Source organism: Onychostoma macrolepis, chromosome 04, assembly GCF_012432095.1.
Source record: "Onychostoma macrolepis isolate SWU-2019 chromosome 04, ASM1243209v1, whole genome shotgun sequence".
Lineage (NCBI taxonomy): Eukaryota > Metazoa > Chordata > Actinopteri > Cypriniformes > Cyprinidae > Onychostoma > Onychostoma macrolepis.
In genome coordinates, this window is record NC_081158.1 from 29,870,980 (window position 1) to 29,890,728 (window position 19,749).

Genomic DNA, 19,749 nt, shown 5'->3' on the forward strand with positions numbered 1-19,749 from the left:
TTAGTTTTTATTGAATATTTGTGGTCAGGTTGACAATATAACGTATACAACGATAACCCGGAGGAACTATTTTAGCGGCACACAAGTAGGCAGATACTTACTGAACATGTGACTATTTGGATGAAAACTAACTAAACTGGATAGATCACTTGTGACTTTTTTTGACATTTGATTTCTCAGGTACGTTCTCCGCTGATTGAAACGACTTGGAATGATCTCCCGTTACTTTTTATGTATTAACTAAACTGAAACAGACTGTGGTCATTATAGAAACATCATGCGCCCTGTAACGTAATTTCTGTTGTACGTGCAGAATTACTGTAGCTGTTCCAGAGCTTAAACATCACTGATCGCCAGCACAACATGAGCTCTCCGAAGAAAGCGACTAGTGAACCTCATGTCATCAAAGAGGAGGTAAGAATCTGTCTTAAAGTGATAGTCCACAAATACTGTCATCCTTTGCTCACCCTCAGGTTGTTCCAAACCTGTGAGTTTCTTGCTATAGTGCATTATTCCATGAAGTGAATGATGCCTGAGACTGTCAAACTGCCATTGCATTGCTTGTTTTTCACAGAGAAAAATAAAATCATATGCAAAAGGCACAACATGAAGGTTAATTTTTTTGTGCAAACTGTCCCTTTGAAATAATGTAATTCTCATGTGTTGTGCTTAAAGTACAAATTTATGTAGTGTAAACTTATGAATAATGTGTTTTTAGCTGATAGCGAGTGGAAAATGGGTGAAGCTTGAGAAGACCACGTATGTGGATCCATCTGGAAGCACCAGGTATTGATCTGTGAATGATGTGTGACCTTTGACTTCTGAACTGAGTGGACATGATACCACTGATTGGAATGATCTTGTTTATTCTTGCTTTCTGCCAGTCAACCTAAAACATTGTTTGTGTGATTATTTATTAAAATCTTCAGGAAGTGATCTGTATGCATATTTTTGTGAAATTTTGTCTCCTTAGAACATGGGAAACGGCAAAGAGAACGACCCGAGTCGCCAACAGTGCAGCTGATGGTGTCTACAGTCTCATGCACTCTTATTTAAATCAATTTGTATGCTTTAATGCTCTAAAATTATTCATATGTTTGGATTTATCTGAAGGTGTAGCAATGATAGCCCTTCTGAAGAGGACTCTACATAAAGACTGTGTTGTAATGGTGAAGCAGTTTCGTCCACCCATGGGATGCAACACACTGGAGTTTCCTGCAGGTCTGATGATGATATAAAATATAACATATAATAGCACAGCCATGCATCTTGAAAAAAAAAATCTGCCGATTTGCAAAAATATTACGTAATTTTATGATGCGGAGTTTAAAAAAAAATCAATAAAAACCTTTTTTTTTTCACCAAATAAGAATGATTTTTAAATAAGAACTTTTTTTTAAATTATATATCAGCTTTAATGCACTTATAAAAATAAAAGAAGTGAAGAAGTCATAATTATTTAAAGTGTATAATTTAACTTGCAATCTGCAAAGGACTGGAAAAGTGGAAATCAGGATTAGGCATAAAATAATGTCTTCAGAATAATTCATACATGATAATCAACAGAGAATTAAAGAAACTGTAATCTGGCTCAGAGGAAGATGGGAATCATATCTCTGTACCAGTTTTTCTGGTGATTAAGGGATAATGTGAAACTTCTAAATATAAATGGTTGTCAAAAGTAAAAATGCTACAAAATGCATCATATTTTGTGAGAAAGTGTGATGAGCTTAAGCAAAACAGACACTTTTTGAATCGGTTACCCCACAATTTGTAAGAAACAATTAGCAAATATGATGCATGGTCGTGTAGTTGTTGATCATTCTCTGTGCATGAATATTTCAGGTCTGATTGATGACAATGAAACTGTTGAAACTGCTGCTTTGAGAGAACTAAAGGAGGAAACTGGTTACAAAGGGGAGGTAGTGGGCGTCACTCCAGGTACAGCTGCTGTAATGTGTGTGGATGCCTGACAAAATGTATATGTGACCCTGGACCACAAAACCAGTCTTAAGTGAGAAATTGAGATTTGTACATCATCTGAAAGCTGAATATTGATGTATGGTTTGTTAGGATATCGGACGATATTTGGCCGAGATACAACTATTTGAAAATCTGGAATCGTGAGGATGCAAACAAATCAAAATATTGAGAAAATCACCTTTAAAGTTGTCCAAATTAAGTTCTTAGCAAAGCATATTACTAATCAAAAATTAAGTTTTGATATATTTACAGTAAGAAATTTACAAAATATCTTCATGGAACATGATCTTTACTTAATATCCTAATGATTTTTGGCATAAAAGAAAAATGGATAATTTTGACCCATACAATGTATTTTTGGCTATTGCTACAAATATACCCCAGCGACTTGAGACTGGTTTTGTGGTCCAGGGTCACATATAAATGAAAATATTTTAATGTCTCATTCCCATGTCTTTTAGTCACATGTTTAGACCCGGGCTTGTCTAACTGCACCACACAGATGGTGATGGTACATATCAATGGAGATGACAGTGAAAATATAAACCCCACTCAGCAGCTGGGTAAGTGAAGAAGCATCAAGAAGCACTTTATTATTATTTTATCACAGAATAATTTATACATCCATGTTGTGTTTTAAATGAATGCTAAGCAAAACTTTCCTTTTCTTTTTTTTTCCCATTGTGCATGTCTAGGTGATGGAGGTATGTATATTTTTACATAAAGTCACCATTGTACTTTTTTCCCCCTAAAGGTATTTTAATGTTTGTCTTTTAGAATTTGTGGAGGTTATTCTTCTACCTCTGGATGAATTTCAGCAAAAAATTGATGGTGGGTGATCTTTTTGATCTAAATTTTTTTAGTATGATTTTTATTCAAAATGTTAGGTTTTGCTTTGATGTTATAAACTGTCATTGTTCCTCTTTGTTATATATATAGAGCTGCTGCAGAAAGAGAAAATAGTGGTGGACTCCAAGGTGTATATTTATGCTATGGGAATGTCGCAGGCCTTCTTTAAACCCAGAGAGTTGCCTGTGCTGAAGCAGTGAGGTGCACAAATCTGTCACCTGGAGTACACTAAAGACAGACTGTCGTGAGCTCAGCAAAGTGATGAAATCTACCAATACTTGACCATGGCCTTAGTGTTTTATAACAGTTGCCTGAACATTCCTAATAAACTAACAGTACTTAATTTAGAGGTACTCAGTGTTTGCACAGTTTTACAATTCATTATTAATTATATGAATATATAGGAACTCACCAAACTAAAAGTGTAGGTCTATTCTGTGAATTTTTTTGAGTATGTCCTATCTGCTGTTGGCCTGTAATAACAAAAGAAATCCATAAAAATATAATAAAACTATATTTATAGGTTATACAGTAAGTGTCACAAAAAGACTCTCTCTATAGGAAAGGTATTTTGTTTTATGATCAGAACTTGGAATAAATCTTGTAAAACTGACTCAAAAGGGGATTTTTGATGTACTGTATCCATCTATGACATATGGTCAGTAGATTATTACATTTGATATCGGGCATCCAATTGTCTACAGGACTGCAATATGCAGGTAATTCCAAAACTTTACAGTTTATGCTGGAGGATGCATATGCAATGCTGTGTACCTGGATAACTGTATTAATTTTTTATCTAATAAATTTGACAGTTTAAATTTCTGCATTTGTTTGTGGTTCTAACTTTTTGTTCCTATAGATCTGTATATGTGCACATGTTTAATAAGAGTGTAATCCAAATAAATTGCCAAACACAACTCTAGATTTCTTTCTTGAGTTTATTGGTCGCATGCACATCTTACAACTCGGTGCTTGTATATTTCTAAACATTTATAATTTACATTTAATGTAATGAATAAAGAAATCAATACAGTTATGTAAACAATTAATTATAAATATTTCATGTATTTATTTTTATGTTTACTTCATAGTAACTAATAATTTGATTCAAAATTTCACTTTTATAAGTCTATCAAAGCAAAAAGTAACCTTTGAATCTTATATCAAGAACACACCTCCGGAACAAACAATATTTTTGACTGGAACCAAATTAAGCGTGGATTAAAATGTTTTTGCGATAGACCAGATCTGAAAATGTAATAAAGAGTGAAAGATTTTTTGTTGTTTTGTTTTTAACAAAAGCTTTACGCAATTTTTTTGTTAATTTTTATTTTTTTTATTTTTTTTGTACAACTGTATAAACTAGCCCTGCGTCCCAATGTGCACACTATCCACCCTATGTGCCCTAAATAGTATTGAAATTTATATCACATAGAATTTAGTATGGATAGTATGCACACTGGGACGCAGGCTAGCTTTTTCTTAAATATTACTATTTTGTTTTGGACAGGCACGAAGTTCGCCTGAAAAAGTGACGTAGTTCTGGGGTCCTGAATATGAAACATTTTTCGCGCCAACATTGAAACAACAGGCTGTACGTCTGATCCAGCGCAGAGATATTTAATCGCTTTCGTTTAAAAACAAAGCGAATAAAAGCGATCGGAATCAAAATGACAGGTAAGCTCAGCAGCATATCAGTACAAATTCTAGGCTAGTTAATTACTCTGTTGAGTAAAACATAGTTAAGTTAGTTGAGAAATGTAAGTTCCTCTAATTCCTGGTGAAGCAAGACGTTTAAATCTCTGTTACCTAACGTTAACTGTTAGCAAAATATAATGTCTGATTTTGCCGTATCACTAAATGGTTCATAATGTATATCATGATATAATAAGTTTAATTTATTGTTAAGTTTGTCTAGTGCAAGTTCTTTTGTATGCTGTTGTTGCTTATTTGCCATACAGTTTTAACTATATTATTATTCTGTACTTTATCTGATCGTATATTTTAAATGTTGTGCATGTGTAGTACTAAGTGTATAGCATAGTTATACTGATATATTTAATCAATGTCTATTGTACTGTTCTATATATGGTGTATTATATGTGATCCTTACTAAATGTTATATGTTGTAAATTTGCTGAAAGTGAAGTTTATTATATTATACTATAATAGTATATATCTATATATATGAGCATGTAAATGTAGATTTTGTAATATTTAGTGATTCTGTACTATGTAATTCGGTTAAATGAATCTGCGTTCATGTATCTGACATCAGAGGAGGAGAATCTGGACATGTTGCTGTCTTTATTTGCGGAGAGCGAGAGCCAGGAACAGGAGACGCCCGCCGCTGGAGAGGGCAGTGGCGATCTAGACGACCTCTTCGATGAGGATGATGATGGTGATCCCTATATTGAGCCGGAAGAGGAAGAAGACGTGACACCTGGGAAATCCAGCTCAGCTGAAGGGGACAGTGACTTGAATAAGTCAAAGGATGATATAGAGGGTAAAGCTCTGTAGTTATTCTAGGCTACATGTGCATATGTATGCATAGGTGTAAGCAGCCAAGTTATGCTTGTGTTGTTGTGTGCTGATCATGAGTGTGTTTGTCTTCCAGCTGAGCTGAAATTAATGCAGCAGAAGATGCAAAAACTACAGCAGCAGCTGGAGGCCTCACAGAAAACCACAAAGCCTGAAAACAAACCCTCCGTCCAGAGACAGACTAGCACTAAAACCTTAACAACACCACCTTCGAAAACTCCCCCACCAACACGGCGGGACAGCGATGGCTCGCCTCCATCAGATGTCACAGCAAAGCTGAAAAACAAGCAGAGGACGGCCCGCCAACCCAAAGCAGGTGCATGCTGGAGTGATTCTTTTTGCTTTCAAAAATAGAAATGTTTCAAATACATGAAAATCATTTGAACTTTTAATAAAACTTTTTTTTTTTGTAAACAAGGTGTCTCAGAGAAGCAGACTCCTATTGGCCGGAGTATGAGCAACTGCAAGTCTCAGCCAATAAGAGAGAGTGCAATAGTAAACAGCACTTTAAAGTCACCGCCGCCTCTCAAGACTCCTCCCACCGTGCGTCAGGCCACGCCTCGTTCATCTGTCAGTCAAGCGGTTGCTGTGGAGAAGTTCTCAGGCCTTAGACTTAGGTCAGTGGGCTTGTTGAAATGAATAATATTCCTCTAATTGATTTAATTATATGGAAAATAAATAATTTAAGTTTTGAAGTTATTCTAATATGCTGATTTGGTGCTCAAGAAACATTTCTCATAATATTATTAGCGATATTGAAAACTGTTTTTGCTGCTTAATACTTTTGTGGGAACTGTGATACGCTACCATTCTAAAGTTTGGGGTAAATAAAAAATAAAAATGACAACTTTATTTTCCAAACATGCATTAAATTGATCAAAAGTGACTTTAAAGATATTATTCACGTTTGCATAAAAATAAGTTTTAAATGTTAAATAGCAAGTACTGTACTTAATACTTAAGCACCAATAATAATTGATCAGCAAATCAGCATATTAGAATGATTTCTGAAGGATCATATGACACTGAAGGCACTAAAATTGCACAATATTACTGTTTTTACTGTATTTTTCATCAAATAAATGCAGGCATCGTGAGCATGAGACTTTTCAAAAACATTTAAAAAAAATCATAATTATTCCAGACATTTGACCAGTAGTGTAAATATATATTTGAGATTTATTTCTCTTACTATTTTAAAAAAAACAAAAACAGAATGTGTTATATTTTCCTGTAGGAATCCACGTTTGTCTTCCATAGACATTGAGCAAAAAATGGCCAGCCGCAAACTGATCAAGCTCTCTCAGTTACCTGATCGACTGGCCAGGGACAATTTAGAGGACAGTGACTGGGTCACTTTTGCAGTGGTGATAAATAAAATCACCCCACAGAGCAAAAACAATGTAAGGGACCATCATATCTGAGATCTCATATTCTGTATATTAAATATTGTATATTCGCCTACATGCTTGTTCTTTTTTGTAGGGCAAAACCTTCAGCATCTGGAAGCTGAATGATCTTCATAATCTGGAAGTGAATGTGTCTCTCTTCCTGTTTGGGTCTGTTCACACAGATCTGTGGAAGACTGACACTGGGACAGTGATTGGCGTCCTCAATCCCAACCCAATGAAGAACAAGGATGGTTCCAATGAGGTTTGTCTCATAAAACCTCTCAATGTCAAATGTTTTATCTTTAAAAACAATAAGACTATTTGCATCCTTACTAACTGATTGACTGGAACTAAAATAATTTAATGTTACAATAATGTTAACTTGATTTATTTTTTTAAGCATTACGTCAAAATTGACCCTTTTTACTTTTGTTAAATTCCTGATCTAATTGTGAACCATTCAACTGTGCAACTTATTCCACAGAAAACATTTTACCTGAATTGTTCATTAAAATATAATCACTTTTTCTACCTCTCAGACATCTTTCCTTTTCGGTTTATGTTAGCAAGTCTTATTTAATGTACAACAATCATTTCTTTATACTGTAATATAAAGCAAGAATACCACTGTAGTTATCACAAATGACTAAAAATAATATTTGATATTTAAAATAAAGCTGAAATAAAATATAAATATTAAATATACTTTTTTTTTAATAAATAAAAAGTTCTAAAACGACTGCAATTAAAATAAATTCAATAAAGCTAAATATTAATATCCTTAAAAAGTAATTTAAATTGAAAAAAAGCACATGACAAAATTACTAAATTTAAATTAAAAATATAAAAATAAAATGTAATTCCAAGTGTTAATAAATACAATTATAAAATATAAATACTAAAGTAACAGTATATAAATACTAAAAATAATATTGTACATAACCCCTTTTTAAATCCAAATGAAAGTAAAACAGGTTGAGAACAACATTGCATGTTCATGTTAATGACAGTAATGTGGTATATGTTTGTTTTCTCCAGCTCTGCCTGACAGTGGATCACCCACAGAAGGTCCTTATAGTGGGAGAAGCCATGGACTTCGGCACTTGCAAGGCTAAAAAGAAGAACGGAGACTCTTGCACTCAGCTAGTCAACTTGGTGAGTCTCCAAACATCATGCTTTAAGGTCATTGCACACCAAGTCCGAAATTTTCGCGTACGTTTTTTCGTATTCATCATCCTTTCCTATCAAATGCATGCTATAGATGCGAAAACGCGGAAAATCGAACCTGATCCGAATTTTTTTTTGACGGAAGTTTCGGAGGCAGTGTGAAAACGTGATTGACATAACATGAGGTCTTATTTATTTTTTAACGTGTGGAAATTTCAGACGAAAATTTTGTACTCGGTGTGCAATGACCTTTACTGCAGTAATTCACAATCACCCAATTCATTATTACTGTTTGCTTTAACAGTATGAATGCCAGTACTGCCAGTATCACGTTAAAGCCCAGTACAAGAAAATGAGCTCGAAGAGATCTGAGCTTCAGTCCAGCTTCACAGGCTCCGCCCCTGGCAAAGGAAGGGGGCGGGGCAGTTTGAGGGAGCGCCTGTGCCAATCTGATTTCCACTATGCGGGCATGTCCTCGCTCGCTTGTGCACCCTCAATGTGAGTTCACTCACTGCCTCTTTTTATGACCGTCACCTCCCTTTAAATCCACCCAAACCCTAAAATTATTGCATGAATCTTTTATTTCGACAGGTCTGCCCCACAGCCAAAAAAACAACCCACAATACAGTCTGTTTTGGCTTCCATCCCAACTAAGAAACTTGGTAAACTTGTTTGTTTTTTTTGTTGTTTTTTTTCAAATTGCTGGCGTTCATGTTGTCTAATCAAGTCTTCATGTAGTTCTGAATTCAGGTGAGGTGTTGGGCTGTTCAGATGACTTCAAAGGCCTGATGACCATGCCGACGCCTGGATCGCTTAATATTAAGAAACACTTAGGACAAGCCAAGAATACAGGTAATTAAAGGGATAATTTATTAGGGCTGGGTGATATCTCATGCGATATGCATGCGCATCTCGTCAGTAAAGCCGGTTCCTTGATTAGCGGTAAATCTCCATCACCTGTTTTCAAACAGGTGAAAACAGGTGATGGAGATTTACTGCTAATCAAGAAACCGGCTTTACTGATGAGATGCGCATGCGATATATCGCCCAGCCCTATAATTTACTCACTTATGTTGTTCCAAACCTGTGAGATAACTTCAAATCTCATTTACGCTTGTGCATATTCAAACTATAGTCCATCACACTAGATTTGACATCAAACACTGTTGGTTTTCATGCTTTTTATGTAATTTTATGCATTTAATGTAATGTAAATTTGAGCGCTACTGATTGCACTTCTATTAACTGTGATTGTTCTCTGATGCTGCAGTATTGTTTTGGGCCAGCAGATGTCTGCCGAATGCCACCCCACAATTGTCATGCAAAGAAATAAACCAAAAGCAAGCGCATTTATGTCACTGGAATATAAGCAGGGTTTCTTTGGGTCTTAAAGTTATACAAATTAAGGCAAAAAGGTACTAAATCAGAGCAGAAAATCTTGCACTTGTGAAGTCGTCATGGCATAAAAAAATAGATATGTATGAAAACCTTGTTTTAAGAAAGTTGATTTTTCAGAAAACAAAGCAAGACGACGACTTTTGTCATTTTGCTTCTCAAAAATTTGTATTTTAATTTACATATCTTTAGACATTTCCACTGGAAAACATGGCAATACTTTTCTGCATGAACTCTCCCTTGAAATGTACCTTCACAAAACCTACAGAAACCCTGTGTATGGCCTCAGTGCATACTAATAACCATGCAAATTTAATCTCAAACTTGCCTTTATTTAATTTAGCTGTTGCAGGATCTTCAGTTCAGTCTATATCTGCATCTGACCTTCTCAAGCAGCAGAAAGAACAACACCAGCAGAGAATGTTGGCTCGAAAGAAGAGGCGGAAGAGATTCAGAAGAGGTGAGAGGCATTTGTTCTAGTTAATGGTGCTTTAACTACTGATTGTATTTGTTTTGCATTACATTTGGAAGCTGATACATTGTTTAGTATTTTATTGAGTTTTTGGGGTGATTTATAGGCTCTCACTTCTGTAAACTGCAAATCCTCTGTGCTTATGATCAAGACCTTTAACCTGTCCCTATAGTATATGTATAAATATGAGCTCTTCTCTACCCAGGGTGCTCCAGAGTAGTACTCCCTCCCAGCCGAAAGTAAGCAGGGGTGCCTTGCTCTCCCCGAAAGCTGCCTCGGAGGTTCCGAAGGGGTCGCCTGGCCTCACGTCCCGTCTCTCAGGCCCTACTGTGCCCACACTGGGCCGTGGCTTTTCAGAAGGAGAGGACATCCTCCTTGATCTGACTCCACCTTCATCAAAGGGCCTCTCAGCCGCAAAGGTACTGTTTTGGGAAAGTGTTCCATCATTTGTTAAAGAAGATTTTCAATTCTGGAACATTTTGTTATAGTGTATTTTTTTTTTTTTTTTTTTCTAACTGGAAATTTATGAAAACTGAAAATGTTATTAATAAAGAGTAAAAACATTTGATTAACTTCAAACTATTTACTAAATTAAAAACAACTTAAATTATATAGTTTTAAATTCATCTTATATTAATAGTTATCTTTTGTAAAATTATGAATAATATATATATATATATAATTAAAAAAAATAATATAAACTATAAACTAAATATTTTTACATTTCTTATTTTGTATCAAAAATTTCAATAAGAATAAACTGTTGCAATGCATCTTTTAATTTTCTCTTAAATACAATAGCTATCACTAGAGTTGTTAGTTTTTTTTTTTTTTATATACTTAATTATAATTTTCCACGGACCCCCAGCAATACCTTGCAGCCCCCTCAGGGTCCCTAGTTTGAAAACCCTCAATCTAATTGATGCTTTCAGGAAGAATTCTAGCACAAACATTAAATTTGTTCATAATATTGTTTATTTATAAAATTGTTTATAATATTGTTTATTGCTTAGATGGCGGCAGTGAGGAAACTCCAAGGTAAAGGCTCAGTCATCGTTAAAGACGACCCGAATGCTGTTAAACGCAAGCGAGCCAACAGCGATCACATTGCAGATCGAGTGGAGCGCAATCTCTCCACACCTAAAGGTACAGACATATCCGTTTTATGATTGACTGTTTGCTTGCATGTTTTTCTCTGTGACGCTTATTCTGCTAAAAACCCATCTGCAGTATCAGATGAAAATTCAACTGGTGAGGAGGAGGAGCCAGCTCAGAAAAAGAGGCGGGAACAGCTAGAGTACATCCAATCGGAGGGTTTCAGCGCATCCTCAACGCCAAGTCCTCAAACTCCTGGATGATGGGAGAGGTGTGTATTTTGGCTGAACATCAGTGCATGTGTATTTTGATATGAATGTCAGTGCTTTTATATATAATGATGTCACAGTGGGTGGGCGGAGCTTGTGGTTGTTTTGAAAGCGTTCGGCGTGATCTGTCCAGATGGCTTTATTTGATTTGGATTCTGTAGTGTTTCTTTTGCCACATGCGATATGAAATGATGGAAGTCATGTCCCATTGGAGTGTTCTTGCATGTTTGACAAAATATCTTGTGTCTAGATTGAGGAGCGGGCCATGGAGGAGTATTTTGAGCCGCTGGTGCAAAAAGAGAAGATGGAGGAGAAGATGAAGGGCATTAGGGAGATGAAGTGTCGAGCAGTCACCTGCAAAACCGTAAGTCAACAAATTTGCAACTAAAGAGACTCAGCATCTGTGCTTTATGCTGAGTAATCCAAAACAGGGGTCAGAAAAAGCACTGGGTGCATTTTGACTTTCAAGTGGTCAACTTGAAAATCCCAACAGGGTATGTCTCATTCAGGTCCTCATGAAAATAGAACAATTTCTCCTGCGTCATTAGTAGCTAATCAGTATTTATTCACAGCAAGTCATAACGATGAACCAATTTTGAACACAATTTGTGACATAATACCTCAATTAATGTTCTTCAAGAGGAACGAAAGGCAAACAAACCTCTCGAAGATGCTAATTAGACAATTATGTGGTTTCAGACTGATTACACCTGTAAATCACGGCCTGTTTATGCGGTTTAGTTCATGTGCCCCTCTCGCCCGCAGTGTAAATATACCCACTTTAAACCAGCGGAGCGCTGTGTGGAAGAGAAACACGACTACCACTGGCACGACGCCGTCAAACGCTTCTTCAAATGCCCCTGCGGTCAGAGAAAGATCTGCCTGGCACGGATGCCACATGGAGCCTGCAGGTGAGGGGACGCAGCAGTACCTTTATTTCTACGTTACTTTTTATAAAAGATGTTTGATAACATACTGACATTTTAATACTTAACTGTTAGATTAATATTTGTTATTGCATGTTGTAATAAAAATGTCACTTTCCATTTTAGCCATTGTGGCCTTTTTAAGTGGGAGAGAGATGGCATGTTAAAGGTACAGTGTCAATTTAATTTTTACTGTTTTCTTGTTTTACTTATTTTTAGTTATTTTATTGTGGCTTCTTGATTCTGATTGCTTGACAAGTTACGACTGAATTAAATGTTCTAAAACTCCACAACTATGCTTCATTATTTTAGTGTTAAGTGCTGTTATAGTACTTAATTATTTTGAGTTGGCCTTATTTTTATTTATTTATTTTTTTGTGCTTTTGTCAGTTGTATTAAATATCTTTTAGTTTATTTTTATTTCAGTTATAGCTGGTGTAGTTTTATTTCCGTCTTTTTAGCAGAATTGGTTTATCATTTAACTATTTTCTTGTTTATCCCTGTAAAGCTCCTTTGAAACAATCTTTATTATATAAAGTGCTGTATAAATAAAGGTGACTTAACTTGAGTTATTATTTTTTTTAATTTTAATTTTTTGTACATTCTGTCATCAGTTATTCTATAATTTATTACTGTATTTGGAACATATTTATTACAATTTAGATTGTCTTTTAATGGCATAATCATACAAGTGTTTTGACCTGTCTCTCATTTTCACAGGAGAAAAAGGGACCCAGAATAGGAGGGGAGCTACTGTTGCCACGCGGAGAGGAACAGCCCAAATTCCTCAACAGTTTAAAGTAGAGTCAGCTGTCCAGTGTGTGGCCTGAGCCCAGTCTCACTCAGAAGAGGACTCTTCTATGTCTTCATAATCATTACATTTGTGTTGGTCAGTGTAAAATCAGATTTTAGTTACTTAATGTTTGTCTGTTGTCTATATATATGTTGTTTTAAGATAAACTATCAAGCCTTTTTAAATGTAAATATTCTTATGTACTGTTATTATTTTAGTTGTGAACTTTTATATCAACCATGTCAAGCACACCTGAATTAAACAATACTGAGGGAACCTGCCATGTTTTATAGACTTTCTGTGAATGTTCTCATATTGATTTGACTGGAGGGACTGGCACAAGTGCTAAATCTTGTCCGTCTCCCAGCACGCAGTGATATTTGAAACTTTATTACCCCTGTGTGCTCTTCTTTAAGCAGTAGGAGTGGCAGGAAGTCGTTCTCCTGTCAGTCAGGTGCATGTGAGATTCGGTTAGCGGCACTGTGGCTCAGGAAGGTCGATAAATCTTTCTTTCTCCCTCATTTTCCCATCTGTCTAAGCTCTCAGCACAGGAATGTCACTCCGCTGCCAGCAAATACTGCCTTGGAATTATTATCCCGTCTGTAGGCGCACAAACCTGGGTTTTTTTACTGTATATACACCGTATTTATGAGTTTACAAGATGTTGCAATATATGCAAAAGTCGGGTCTTTTGCTTTTTTTTTCTTTTATTGGCTTTCTCTTTTCCCTTTTTTATAATTCTGGTGGGTACGTTTTATATCGAATCCTCACTAATATGGAAAATCAAAGACGCTTTAGGCATACAAGTGTGCAGATTGAAAGTTATTAAAAAGGGAGGTCAGATGACAGCTGAATGTAATTACTGAAGAAGGAAATAAAGAGTTGCTCTTGGAAAACATCTTAAAATCATAAACAAACCATGAATGTTTTGATAAAGGGTCCAATAATAGAGTAAATATAAGCAATTGGAACAGGGTGAAAGTCACATTCCAAACACACAAACCCTTTTATTATACATGTATTAAAAACTTTAAATCTATGTGCTTAAATGTTTTGAATAATTATATTATGTCATGAAAGTATCCCTCAAACGACGGTTATCCACTTTTCTGAGGCATTGCATGTGCTCATATGTGCTCAGACATACTGGCGGTGGTGAGGGTATCGTGGGTATTGCCCATCATAGTGGAACTCTCTCCACTGCTCATTCTTCTCTCTGGTCCTCTCGTACTGTTCTGTTGATACAAAGACAGACAGCAGCTGGCAGTGGATTATTTTCTCAAATATTTTTGTATTTTACATGACAAAAGGTAACCATTTTTTAAAGGAACAGCTCACTCAAAATTGACAAAATGCTGAAAATTCACTCTTTCAGGCCATTCAATATGTAAATGAATTTCTTTATCTGAACAGATTTGGAAAAATTTAGCATTACATCACTTGCTCACCAATGGATCCTCTGCAGTGAATGGGTGCCGTCAGAATGAGTTTCTAAACAGCTGATAAAACAATTACAATAATCCACACAACTCCGGTCCGACAATTAACATCTTGTGTGTGTTTGTAAGAAACAAATCCTTCATTAAGCCTTAAGTTTTTAACTTCAAACTGTTGCTTCTGGCTGAAATATGAGTCCATAAGATTACTTTGTCCAATGAAAAAGCCATCTTGTCTAGATCAGGAGAGAAATATGCACAGCTAAAGCAGTCCAAAACATTTCTAAACAAATATGTTGGTGGATTTTGATGTGAGAGAACAACAAGGGATGGAATTTTTCACTGAAGAACACATTATTAAAACCAGTTAAAAAGCCTGTTAAAAATGGATTGTTTCTTACAAATTGGCAGCTTTTGGTTTCACAAGACATTAACTGATGGACTGTAAGTGGATTTGTATTGTGATTGTTTTTATTTATTTTTTTTATCAGCTGTTTGGACTCTCATTCTGACGGCACCCATTCACTGCAGAGGATCCATATGTGTGCAAGTGATGTAATGCTAAATTTCTCCTAATCTGTTTCGGTGAAGAAACAAACTCATCTACATCTTGGATGGCCCGAGGGAGAGCAAATTTTCAGTTTTGGGTGAACTTCTTTTTACGTCTAAAATAAATGTAGACTTGTTGCTTCCAATTATGATTATTATCAAAAAGGAATTCTGTGCTCAATTCTAATTTTCAAATTTAAATTCAAACTACTGCACCATATTTTGTTTACCTCCAAATCAGTTAAGCAATTGTCACCAATCTAGTGTACTGGATCATAATGCTGTCTAAGAGGCTCAGAGGCACTGCTGTCATCAGCCTTTTATTAGTCCAGCAGTCCTGTCTGTGAACTCTATCCTGTTGAGGCTTTGAGCAGCATGTTTCTCTTTTCTGGAAGCCAAGATAATCAAACAGGCGAATCGGTCTCACCATCGCGCTCCTCCTCTAAATAGTTCTCGTATTCGTTGGTTTGTTCCTCTAAGTGCTCTCTCCTTCGCTCGTTTGCAGCAATCTTCATCTTCTGCTCCGCTAAAAGTTAGTGAAAAACAGCATAGAATTTAGCATAAATCTCCAATCCTCACCAATGTTGTATTTATTTGATCAAAAATACTGAATACTGAAATTAAAAATGTTTTCTATTTTAAATTGTAATTTATTCCTGTGACGCAAAGCTGAATTTTCAGCATCATTACTCCAGTCTTTAGTGTCACATGATCCTTCAGAAATCATTCTAATATGCTGATCTGCTGCTTAAGAGACATTTCTTATTATTATCAGTGTTAAACAGTTGTGCTGCTTAATATTTTTGTGCAAACCGTGAAACCATTTTTTTTCAAGATCCTTTGAATCTCAATAGAGTTTAGAAATCTGATCTCAAAACGAACAAATATCAGGTGCAATTGCTTTGGGATTTCATGAAACCATTATATATGAGCAGTTAAGCATCTACTATCCTTGCAATCCTGCACATTTTCGGTTGCTCTCATCTCTAGAGACGTCCTCAAAAGCTCCAGACTGTACAACATAAACAGGTTTAAGGGTGACACACACTCCTGTAAACCAGCTGGCAGCAGCTCACAGATATTAGCAAATTGGGTGCCAAAAATAATCTAGGTTTAGCACTCTCTTTCTTTCTCTGTCGTGAGGGAGGTTAGTTTAGCTCAAGTCTGCACATTCCAGTCTCGAGCCCCAACTGCTTTAACTCCAACCTGCAGTTTCTGCTCCTGCACCATCACACACACACACTGCTGACAATTTAAAATACACTTCAGTAAAACTTTTCCATGCTTTCATTACTGCAATCGTAGGCTGGCAGGGTAAAGGACAGCCTGATGCAGTGTCCATATGTATGTATGTATGTATGTGTGTGTGTGTGTGTGTGTGTGTGTGTAGGAGAGAGAACACTGCTCCATATTGTCCTGTTGGACCTTCTAGCCCAATGTTTTTGACTCCGAGCCTCTCACTGTACAAGATAATATTCAAACATGTTTCCTCTGGATTTTTTACTTGGTGAATAAATTCAAATAGTTGTTCATGAGTAATTTTGTGACTCCAGACAAAAAATTAAAAAAGGTAATTGTGACTTTATCTCACAATTCTGACATTTTTGTCAAAATCTCATAATTGGGATATAAACTCAGAACTGCGAGATGTAAACTCAGAATAAGATAATGTTTTTTTCTTAATTCTGAGGAAGAAAGAGATGTAAACTCAGAATTCTGAGGGGGAAAAATGTAAAAATTGTGATATATAAACTCACTATTGTGAGAATTTAGAATTGTGAGAAAAGGTCATAACCTTTTTAAAAGTTTTATTCCATGGCAGAAAAAAAAATTGAGATGTAAACACTAAATTGAGAAGAAAAGTCAAAACTCTGAGGTATAAACACAGAATTGCCATGAAAAGAATCAGAATTCTGAATTTGTATTTATTAATTTTGACCTTTTTCTCTTAGAATTGAGAGGAAAAAAAGTAATAGATATAAACTTAGTTACCTTTTTTAATTTTTGGCCCATGGGAGAAATAAGCTTCCATAACGAAGTATATAACTAACTTTAACAAACTATATACTTAAAAAAAAAAAAAAAAGTTGAGTGGGCTTAAGAAACATAATGTAGGTTTACATGATGTACATCTAGCATTTTTTAATTTATTAAATAGTAGTTGTTTTTTTCAGCTGAAGTCTGGTCAAATTTGCATATTGTGTTAGGGTCGAATTCCTAATGGCTTTTGCATATTTACAGTAAGTAGGCCTGGGTAAGGAGTGGGGGGGGGGGCTATAAAGACTGTAAATTGTTCATTTTGGTAATAAATATTGCTTTTACAGTTCTGTTTTTTTTTTATTATTATTGAAATCACCGTCATACAATGAAAAAATGGTGTAGAAACAAATTTCACTCAGAAATTGCAGTAGACGGACTGAAATAGTATTTTTTTGTAAAATGTATTCAAATCTTTGTAACTTCAAAATCTAGTGTCCCTTCTAGTTAATTTGCAAACACACTTCTAATATCTGAGAGAATGACGTTAAAGAAGGCTGTTAACTCATTTCTTCACATCTGTATCCTATTGCGGCGTGCATTAGCATAAATTAAATGTGAATACAATTTAATGGGAGATTATTTAAAGTCGACTTTAAGCTCTTTAATTGTTAAACTACATATTAGGAATGTAATTGTTTCTTTGTTTTGATTAAACCTACAAAGATAATGAGAAAAGCAGAACTGAGATGGAAAAAAGGAGAGTTTTATTGTACTCACCATAGTACTCTTCATAAGTTCTTGGGGATCTGCGACCGCGGCGTTTGAAGAAGTTTGAGGCATCAGATGCTGGCATGAAAACTCGTTTGGATGCTCCTGCTAAAGCAATGGAGTAAGAGAAGAGAGTGTGTGGGAGTTGGATTTGGTGTGTGTGTGTGTGTGTGGAACTCACCTTGAGCTTTTCTGTCTTTTACATCTTTAACAGCTGCACTCTCAACCCCGGCCAACACTAAAGAGAAAGAGTTTTCTTTTCAGTTTTTCTGTCAGGTCTTTTAAGAATCACTTTTTAAGATCATAACTTCTAACTCTGTGTGTGTGTGTGTGTGTGTGTGTGTGTGTGTGTGTGTGTACAGGTTTCTATATCCTGGTGGGGACTTAAACCTGAATACACACAGACTCATGGAGACTTGTGTAACGGTGGGGACCTAAATTGAGGTCTCCATGGGTACAAAAGCTTATAAATCATACAGAATGAGTTTTTTTGAGAAAGTAAAAATGCACAAAGTTTCCTGTAAGGGGTAGGTTTAGGTGTAGGCGATAGAAAATACGGTTTGTACAGTATAAAAACCATTACACCTATGGAGAAGTACCTACAAGGATAGTTGACCAGACTGTGTGTGTGTGTGTGTGTGTGTGTGTGAGAGAAATGTGGTTCATAGTTATTCTTTGTATAAAGCACATGAAATGAAAGACATGGTAGCATAATTGTACCTACCTACTGTATAGTACATTTTGGACATGTGTCCTAAAATACCATGGTATATGAGTGTGGTAATCATCTAGTACCCTGGTATCTTAAATCACACAATACTCTTTTAAATGGTAAGTAAGATTGTGCAGAAACTTTTTGAAGCAGACTTTTTATTTTAATCTATATTTACAGCATAAAATTCATAAAAAAAAAACATCTAAATGAGTCGTCATGATCTTCTACTGTTGTTTTTTTTTTAAATTCATTTAATGGGGGGGGAAATGTCTCCCCAAAGTATTGATTGGCAATAGTTACTCACCAATTAGAATGAGGACGGTGGGCAGCAGTGCGAGCAGGACAGTATGAGTCCCAGCCATCCTTCAGAAGATGAGTGTGTCTTGTGCAGGTACCAGAACCACAGCAGAAAGTCCTGAGACCTGAGAGAGAGAAAGTGTGTGTGTGAGAGAGAGAGAGAGAAAAAGAAGAGGCAAGGCAAAGGAAAGGAGGGGGAGCTGGAATTTCACTGGCCCAGGGGAACGCAGGAGGGGCGAGAGAGGAAGACACGGACCCCAGCGCACACCCACTGATCAGACCGTCCGTCTGTGTGCGCACCAGCTTCTATCATCGCTCAATGTTACTGTCCAACCTTTTCGATCTGGCAGGTTTACAGATTAGCATCAGGTTTCCATTCCAATGAAACAAATGAACAGCAGATCAAGTGTGTGATGGATTTCTCAAGCAGCTACTCATCAGGATTAATTAAATATCAGCACTTTCACCTGTCAGCAAAATAATACCCTGAGCTTTCCCGGGGGTCCATGACTATCTGTCTATCTTTCAGAACACAAAAGTTTATAGATATAGCATTGTACAGAGATGATATTTGCAGATTATTAGATAAATAGACAGACACATAGATGTATATCTCTCTGTCTGTCTGTGGAATCAATGGAGACTTTGCTATCTCATGAGGCTGAGGTGCAGAGGGGCCATCAGATTTAAAGAAAAGTTGCTCCTTTTTGTAAAATTGTACTTAATTGATGTACTTTCATACTACACATCTGCATACCTTAAGAACATACTTTAACAACGACTGAGAGGCCCACCTGGAGCCAGGCTTGGATATTTATATTATACTACGCAAGAATGATCAGTTAGTCTCCAGCTAGTCTGTATCTAACGTGAAACGGACAGAAACAGAGAGAATTAGAGTAACAACTAGCAGACAGAATGTCAGGAAATGAGAAACCGACATGCTGAGAGTGAAGTTAAAAGCTATATGTCACTCCTTAGATTGAGAAACAGAGACAGGAGCCAATGTTTATCAAAGTATATCAATGTCTATGAGAAAAACCTGCATGTGATTTGCCCTTTCTGGGTTGGTTTGGCTATAGGGAGTGCATGTGCATTTATGAGGTGTTTTTCCACGCTG

General features: G+C 36.0%; 3 protein-coding genes across 4 annotated transcripts; 2 read left to right on the forward strand and 1 right to left on the reverse strand.

Annotated features, from left to right (window-relative positions):
* The first annotated feature begins 37 nt into the window (after positions 1–37).
* On the forward strand, positions 38–3,661 carry nudt5 (nudix (nucleoside diphosphate linked moiety X)-type motif 5). Its single transcript, XM_058774179.1, has 10 exons — positions 38–180; positions 314–414; positions 719–786; positions 974–1,026; positions 1,114–1,221; positions 1,846–1,941; positions 2,445–2,546; positions 2,679–2,687; positions 2,761–2,814; positions 2,923–3,661. Exons 2-10 carry the CDS (start codon positions 364–366, stop codon positions 3,030–3,032), a joined length of 651 nt encoding a protein of 216 aa, XP_058630162.1. The 5' UTR covers positions 38–180; positions 314–363; the 3' UTR covers positions 3,033–3,661.
* A 695-nt stretch (positions 3,662–4,356) lies between these two features.
* On the forward strand, positions 4,357–13,734 carry mcm10 (minichromosome maintenance 10 replication initiation factor). Its single transcript, XM_058772096.1, is given in 20 exon segments — positions 4,357–4,512; positions 5,114–5,341; positions 5,453–5,692; positions 5,795–5,993; positions 6,614–6,779; positions 6,862–7,029; positions 7,806–7,922; positions 8,239–8,432; positions 8,526–8,596; positions 8,673–8,786; positions 9,673–9,768; positions 9,771–9,789; positions 10,007–10,220; positions 10,815–10,947; positions 11,032–11,112; positions 11,115–11,167; positions 11,416–11,529; positions 11,931–12,076; positions 12,218–12,260; positions 12,812–13,734. Coding segments are annotated over 20 exon segments (2,487 nt in total). The 5' UTR covers positions 4,357–4,505; the 3' UTR covers positions 12,896–13,734.
* Positions 13,735–13,871: 137 nt separating this feature from the next.
* On the reverse strand, positions 13,872–18,777 carry ucmaa (upper zone of growth plate and cartilage matrix associated a). 2 transcript variants are annotated; one of them, XM_058772098.1, is made up of 5 exons: positions 18,637–18,777; positions 17,799–17,855; positions 17,627–17,722; positions 15,297–15,395; positions 13,872–14,119 (listed from the first exon to the last, which is right to left on the reverse strand). In XM_058772098.1, exons 1-5 carry the CDS (start codon positions 18,692–18,694, stop codon positions 14,022–14,024), a joined length of 408 nt encoding a protein of 135 aa, XP_058628081.1. In that variant the 5' UTR covers positions 18,695–18,777; the 3' UTR covers positions 13,872–14,021. The 2 variants fall into 2 exon arrangements, with proteins under 2 accessions (XP_058628081.1, XP_058628080.1); XM_058772097.1 differs by having other exon boundaries at positions 17,627–17,725.
* Between the last annotated feature and the right edge of the window lie 972 nt (positions 18,778–19,749).